Raw genomic sequence first — 8,111 nt, 5'->3', positions numbered from 1 at the left:
TTGGGAGGCTGGGTGAGTGGATTGCCTGAGCCCACTGGTTCGAGACCCGCCTGGGCAGGAGAGACCTCATCTCTACAATAAATCAAAAAAATCAGCCGGGCGTGGTTCCAGCTACTTGGAAGGCTGAGGCTGAAGGATCGCTGGAGCCCAGCAGGTCTAGGCTGCAGTGGCCGGGAACAGTGGGCGACAGAGTGAGACTCCAACTCAAAAAAAACAAAAAAAACAAAAAAAAAGTGAAGCCAGGCTTGGTGGCTCTTGGTGGCTCAGCCTGTAATCCCACGTCTTGGGAGGCTGAGGTGAGTGGATTGCCTGAGCCCGTGGGTTCGAGACCCACCTGGGTAACTTGATGAGACCTCATCTCTACAATAAATCAAAAAATTAGCCGGGGGTGGTAGCGCGCCTGTAGTTCTAGCTACTTGGAAGTCTGAGGTGGAAGGATCACCGGAGCTCAGCGGGTCAAGGCTGTAGTGGCCGGGAGTGGCCAATGCACTCCAGCCTGGGCGACAGAGTGAGACACCAACTCAAAAAAAAGAAAAGTGAATTTTGACTATAAAGTAAATTTAGTTTAGGTGTGATTACGACTTATATAACAGATGCTGTTTGGAAAGATGTTAGATGTTATGCTTTCAATAAAGTTAAAATACTTTGTTTTATGAATCATAAGAAGAAAATGTCTACTCAATAGAAAGATAATGATAAGTGAGAATTTTCCAGCTATGTAACTCCTTGTATTATGTGTTTGAACAAATATGAACGTTTACATAACTGGGTAGAAGATATGCTATTATTGAATGGGCTGTTCAACTTGATGACTATATGTTCTCCCCCAAATCATGATATTCAATGATACTCAGAAAATATGGATTACATATTCTTTATTTTGTTCTTATCAGCTATACAGACGATCTGAAAAGAAGGTAATGGAAAAATCCAATGACAGCTCAGAGTATGGTTTTATCTTGGTGGGTTTCTCTGATCATCCCAAGCTGGAGATGGTGCTCTTTATAGTGAATTTTACTCTATATGCAGTGACTGTGCTGGGAAATTTAACCATAATTCTTTTGTGTATCTTAGACCCTCGACTTCACACCCCAATGTATTTCTTTCTGGTGAATCTTTCCTTTCTAGACCTCTGCTTCAGTACTAGTTGCATCCCACAGATGCTGGTGAATCTCTGGGGCCCTGATAAGACTATCAGCTACGCAGGCTGTGTTGTCCAACTTTTTTCTTTCCTTTCTATTGGAGGAATCGAGTGCATCCTTCTGGCTGTCATGGCATATGACCGATATGTTGTGGTCTGCAAACCTTTGCACTACATAGCCATTATGCACTCCCAGCTGTGTTTACAACTGGTGGCAATGGCCTGGGGGGAGTGGACTGGTCAATGCTATTGTCATGTCACCACTAACAATGACCCTATCCAGATGTGGCCGCAGAGTTAACCATTTCCTCTGTGAAATGCCGGTGTTGATCAAGATGGCTTGCTTGGATGCTCGCGCAGTGGAAATGCTGGCCTTTGCCTTTGCCATTCTCATTGTCCTTCTGCCCTTCACTCTTATTCTTGTCTCCTATGGCTACACTGCTGCAGCTGTGCTGGGAATCAAGTCAGATGCTGTTCGATGGAAGGCCTTCAGTACTAGTAGTTCTCACCTCACGGTGGTATCCCTGTTTTATGGAAGCATCATCTACGTGTACATGCAGCCAGGAAACAGCTCTTCCCAGAACCAAGGCAAGTTTTTTACTCTCTTCTACAACCTGGTGACTCCCATGTTGAATCCACTCATCTATACTTTAAGGAACAAGGAAGTGAAAGGGGCACTGAAGAAAGTTTTGGGGATGCAATAAGAAAACAGGAAACGTATGATATGTTATAAAGTCCTGGCAAAAAAATGTTTCAAATACATTTATTTTGCACTTATAACAAATCCAGTCAGTGTAGCATACATTCTTGAATTTTTAAAATTATGAGTAAATACACTGAAGTGTATTCAAAGTCAATATTAATCAACCACAACTACATATGATATGGATTAATCTAAGCAAAATATTTAGTAAAATGATTTAAGTCCCAGAAGAAAGGTGAAATGATCCACATAAATAAATGTGTAAAATATTTTATTCAACTCAACCAATGAGGGAGCTAGGAGATGTGATAATCAGGTTTTTTTTTTAAGTTTTAAAAGTACAAATTTATAAGGAGTGAAGAAATGTTGAAATGAATGTGTAAATGGAGGCCAAACTTGCTTCTTCCACTGTGGGAGAGGAAAATAAATTCAGTCTCTATCCAGGACTGAATTTGTATGTCATAGACAAGAGTCATTTTACGTTACTATCAATTATCAGTAATTCACAAAGTTGTACAATATCTGTCAAAGAATCAGAATCATGTAGCCTGAAGAGGTGTTCTCTGGAGTCTAAACAATGCATAATTTTCCACTGAAGCATATATTTTTCCCTACAAGCTGTATCATATATTTTCCAATGTTGTAACACTAAGAATATAGTCTTAAGCCTTTTAGTAAAAGGTTGCGTTTTCACCCTAATTTTTTAAATGGTGAAACTATGGTTTATGGAATCTATATAAATTAACCTTGATACACAGCAAATAAGTGGGATTCAAAAGTGATGTGTATGATGCCTGAACCTTTGCTGTTATTACTAAATAATAGTCTTTGTTATAGAGTATTTGTGCTTACACAGGTCACTCAATAATCAGTCCCAGACTTGTCCGTTTCATCTGTACAATCCTGGATGTGCTATAGACAATGCTGTATATACTATAGACCCTATGAAAGAGTTTTCACTGCTTATTAATATCACCCTTTCCCACATTGCCCCATGCAAACTTCCTGTCCAAATCTTCCCCATGTTTCAGTGGTCAGCCTCAAACACGACATATTAATAAAATTATCTAGGACTCTGACTTAAAAATGTTCTGTCACTTCTTTTAACTTGTGGCATTTTTATGCACAGAAATGACAAGTTTTCTACCTAATATTGTATTTATATATTTCATGTGTCTCCTCTTGGATTATAAATTTTGATTATAAGTTTATAAGTTTTTGATGATAAAACTTATTTAAGGAAAATGTAAATAAAAAGCATATTTATTTTTTAAGTATAAAAAGTAACTTTTTTCTTCTTATTTTTTTTAGCTCCTCTTAGCATCATTCCAGGCATTAAGTTGTTATTGAAGTGCTTTGTAGATAGTAAGTGAACAATAATAGCTTGGAGTGATTGTTAATTATATACAAGAATTATTTCTTTGTGTTTGATGTCATTATCTAATTCTGTCTTTTTTTTCAAAATTACAAGTAAGTCTATCACAATATGCTATCTCAGTTTAAATTTTCTGTTAAATATTTTATATTTTTCTTCCTCAATTCAATGTAAACTCTGATGAGAGAAAAATAATCATTGAAGAAATCACTTTCCATGGGTATCAAGAGTCACCCCCAAATTTATGGAACAAACTTTTTTTTTAAATAGTGTGCTATAAACTCAAAGGGAAGTATGATAAATTCTACCATGGTCTAGAAACTGTTTTGGTGGGGGAGGATGGGTGGTAACTACAATTCAGCATTTTAAACCTCGTTGGATTAACATAGTAAGGATAATTCTCCCCTCTTCATTAAAATGATTTTCCTACATGCATTAGTTCTGATTTATTACTCACTTCCACTGTTAATTATTACAACCAAAAAAATTTTCAAAAAAGCTTCTGTAAATATGAATGGAAAAATATGTGCTTGTAAATCATAGATATGCTAGAAAATTGGAAGATGACCTTTGTGAAGTTCAGTGGGAGTGATTATATATAACACCAAATTGTACACCAAAAATATAAACTACTTTTTAATGAATATATTGTAACGAGCAGAGCAGGTGGAAAAATGCTTTAAATGAACATGATTGTTATCTCTGGTGCAGCTCTGCATGTATCCTTTTTTTTTTTCTCTCTTTATTTTATTTTATTTTTTTAAAGATGTGGGGTACAATTCAGGGTTAGGTATACAAACGTAGACAATGCAGGTACCCTTGTTGATGAGGTGTGCCCCTCCCTCCCCTATGTATCATTTTTCAAGGCAACAAAGATTTAAGTTAGGAGACATTTTAAATTTTACTCTTGTAGTAAATATACAAACCCTCACAATGGTATTATAGATTTGCTGATTTCCAAAACAGCTCCACTTTTGCTATTCTTTTTGTATTTTTAAAAAAATATCAATAACAATATCTTAGAAAGTCATGTTCATTTTGCAAATTCTGTATGTTACAGAATACTTATCTTGAAATAGTAATTGGGAGTATTCTCAAGACTGAGGATTTTTTAAAAGTTTGTTTTGCTGTGTGATGCCTAACATCCTGCTAATTTATAAAGGCATAACAGAAGAAATATGAATATGGAATGATTGTCATGTATATTTGTTTTTAAATAAATTATGTATTTTTTTATTCTATGTGAGTTCCTTCTTGTTCCTGGTATATTTCCCATGGACATGCTTGGAATTTTCCATGACAAAACTATCTATTACATTGCCAATAATGTAATATTGTTGGACTTTGAAGTTTTTAATATCTTCAGTAATATTTTTAAAAAGAATAAACTAATTCAAACCTTTTTTTCCACTGAAAGATTTTATTGTATGAAGGAATCTTTTTTAAAGCTGTTACTAAAAGAAATGAAATCGTAATGTGAGAATATCACTCAACATTATGAGGTTTGTTAAAAATAATAGCCATCAGCTTGAAGAGAGAAGGACTTATAAATCTCCATAAAGACATAGCTATTCACATTCATTTTGTGTGAAACTAAATATCATAATTAAAATTGATAAGAAAATTTAAATAGAATGCATATTTACTTTTTCAAAAAGTAATTTTATTTCTTCTAGGTTCTTGTTAAAGTGCCAGTAGTTTCTTCTTTATGATTACAAAGAAAAATACAATTTTTGTTTCACCTCTTGTAGTTAATAGTTCCTAAAATTCCAGAATTTATTGAGTCTCTGAAAAACAAAAGTCCAGTCATGTATAGAAATCCACAATGAGCATCAAATCCAAATGAGCATCAGTAATAATCCAGACATTTGCTTATAGTTACAGCTACTTGGGAGGCAGAGGCAGTAGGATGGCTTGAGATCATGTGTTCAAGGCCTCAGTGAACTATTACTGCACAACTACACTCTAGCCTGGGCAACAGAGCAAGAAGCTGACTCTTAAAAAAAATCCCTACCATAATTTTCAATGCCATCAATTAGGGTTATTGCCATAGACATCCCTATGTTAAGAAAATATGGAAGCCCTTTTCAAAAATATTATCTAAAGGGCCCTTGTAAATAATTATGAATGAATAAAACAAGAAAACATATTGTTACATCAAATACATGCTTGCTTAAGAAAATGCTGAATTCTTTTAAAAAAAATTTTAGTCAGGTGATTTGTATCACACAGATGATATGTTTATTTTTATACAAGTGAAAAAAATGTCATTTAACATAGTTTTGCAAAATAACTTGTAAACTGATTACACTTACCAATGAATGTTGTTTATGTCTGCAAATCACACACATTTGAAATGCATTATACTGGTGGGTTCTTGAATCTCACATAAAAATTTACCTTTAGTCTTAATTATTTTTAGACAGACCAAAGTAATTTCATCAAGAGAGTCATTACCTATCTACTTGGAATATATATTTATACAAATTCCTGGCTACATTGGGTACAGAAACCCTTTAAAATTAAGAGCAAATACTATAAAGATTTCATCTTTATAAAATTCTCTGGTTTAGCGATGTAATCAACATATTGTGTTCAAAACTGACTTTCAAATCACTGTAAATAATCGGTCCAGATGTTATTAACTTTTAATTAAAACAAGATGATCAAGCTGTTTAATCAATTCCTCATTTATATGTTATAATCTCCTTTTCATAGGATGAAAGTGAAATTATAAGATGCCCCAGAAATTAATAAAATGTTTCTCTTTGTGGCTAGACTCTTGTCATTAATTTCTTAAAGTGGATATAATAATTGTTTGCATCCATATTTAGCTGCAGATTTTAGAAAACATTCCTTTTCTTTTCCTTGTGGTTTTCAACATGTATTTTCCTTTAACAAAGTGTGGTAGAAAGAACACAGATATTTAGTTACTGAAAATTAGAATTGGATCCTAGATTTGCCATATTTAAATGTGGCCTAAGCTAATTAAACTCTTTGATTCCTGTGTTATTTAGCTGTAAAATCTGAATTATTACATCATCTAGTGAGGTTGTTTTAATAGTTATTAACACTATATTGCCACCAATGTAAAAGTTTGCTTTAACCATTAAAAGGCAATTATGTTGGTGTCTAAAAGTATACATGATTAAGAACAGGTAGCCAGTGAGACAAGCTCATCTGATGCAGGAATTAGGAGAGTAGGAGGGATAACTGTAGCCTCACTGTTCTCCAAGTTGTACGATTGTTTGGCCTCATCTGTCAGAAAGAATCCTTAGACTAAGAAACACACAACTTCCTCCAACTGAACAGGAATAACTCCCAGATTTTGACTCTTATTCCTTAAGTCTTTGTAACTCTAAACAAATGGTTATATTGCCCTAAAAGATTCCAGAAATATTTATTAACATTGTCAATTTATTTCAACTTTGAGTCTATTCTTACCTATAAGCTTTATGAGTATTATTAGTAATTATTTAAATTAATTTAATTTTTCTGCTTTAATTCTCAACAGAAAAATTTTATGAGCTGAGATACGATAAGTGCCTCTCATAATATTGGCTGATAGCAAACATTCCAACTTGATCATATTATAATATTAATTTTAAGAAAATTGTTCTTGGTAGGTAGAAGGGATGCAATTAAATTAAATTAATCATTAACAATATTTGAACCCTAAAACAGTTCTGAATTATTTGAAGAATAATAAATAATGTCTTTTATTTAAGGAACTGCATATTTTGGGGCCTTTCTGAAAGCTTATCTTATACTATCTTTATTAGGTGTTATATCAGCTCTGTGAAAATGATAGAAACACCAGACCTAGTGAGTACTATGGGAAAGATTCAATAAGCTTTACCTTAGTTTTCCCTCAGGTTCAACAAAGAATAGAGTAACAAATATAAAAGATGATACCACTAATGAACCATTAATAACCCACTCTATTGCTGCACCACTGGAAAAGAGCTCTGGGTCCAGAGGCATTTATATGGTTTGGCTCAGAGAGATGACTTCCAGGAAAGCAGCTGGAAATATATCACAACCATTTGGTTATCTCCTAAGTTCTGAAGTCTTACTAAGACTCTCTTCTGTTCAGTTCCCTCTATTAGTCATCATAACTACTACAGAAATACCTTCCTTAAGAAAGCACAGCACCTGTATTGGCTCCTGTGGGTTGCCTTCATCATATTTCATTGTGTCCTTGGATTATATTGGATATTTGGTCTTCTTTTTTTCATGAAATGATTTTGTTATAATGATTAAGGGTTAAGGTTATTAAGCCTCTTTTTGTTCAACAAAAAGGAGAAAATGTGGCATGTGTGTAATGTGTGTGTAGAATATCTTGAAAATGGGCAGCTGGAAGTGAGGGGGGAAAAGGAGATGTTTGAGTAAATAAGAAGCGGTAGCTTCCTGGGACAAAACTTATTAAGACTTCTTATTAAAATTCATATCTTATTAAGAGTCATTTTAAAACTTCTGCCAACATTAACATATGTTGGGAGTGAAAGAAACTATCCTTTTACTTAATAATACTTTATAGGAGTCGCTCTTCTCCCAAAGCCTCATTAAATATCTTCAGGAGCATAATATATATATTGGGGTAGTTTATGATTCTAGAAAGCCCCTTTACCAATTATTACTCCTAGGAGTAGAGGTGGATGGGAGAGTAAGAGAGTGAGTTCTAAAAATTGCTGTTTTTTTCTTAAATTCAAAAAAAGTAATGCCATTGCACTAGCAATTGTATGTATCTGAATTGATATGGGCAGAGAATAATGGGTCATATTTCAAATCCTACACATACACATTGCCATATTACTTAATCTAATGTCAAGATGATGATGAGAAAATTTTCCAAGTTTCAATTAATTATGTTGTACTCAAATTATGACTAT

The 8,111-nt window shown here is 33.9% G+C and overlaps 1 protein-coding gene across 1 annotated transcript; it reads left to right on the top strand.

Moving 5' to 3' along the window:
• The first annotated feature begins 920 nt into the window (after positions 1-920).
• Positions 921-1,845, top strand: LOC103274816 (putative olfactory receptor 2W6). The gene is given in 2 exon segments (XM_008072242.1): positions 921-1,367; positions 1,369-1,845. Coding segments are annotated over 2 exon segments (924 nt in total).
• Positions 1,846-8,111: the final 6,266 nt, after the last annotated feature.

This window comes from Carlito syrichta, unplaced genomic scaffold (assembly GCF_000164805.1).
Source record: "Carlito syrichta isolate Samal-C Ts95f unplaced genomic scaffold, Tarsius_syrichta-2.0.1 Scaffold314889, whole genome shotgun sequence".
NCBI classification, from domain to species: Eukaryota; Metazoa; Chordata; class Mammalia; order Primates; family Tarsiidae; genus Carlito; species Carlito syrichta.
This window is presented reverse-complemented; position numbering and strand designations above follow the sequence as displayed.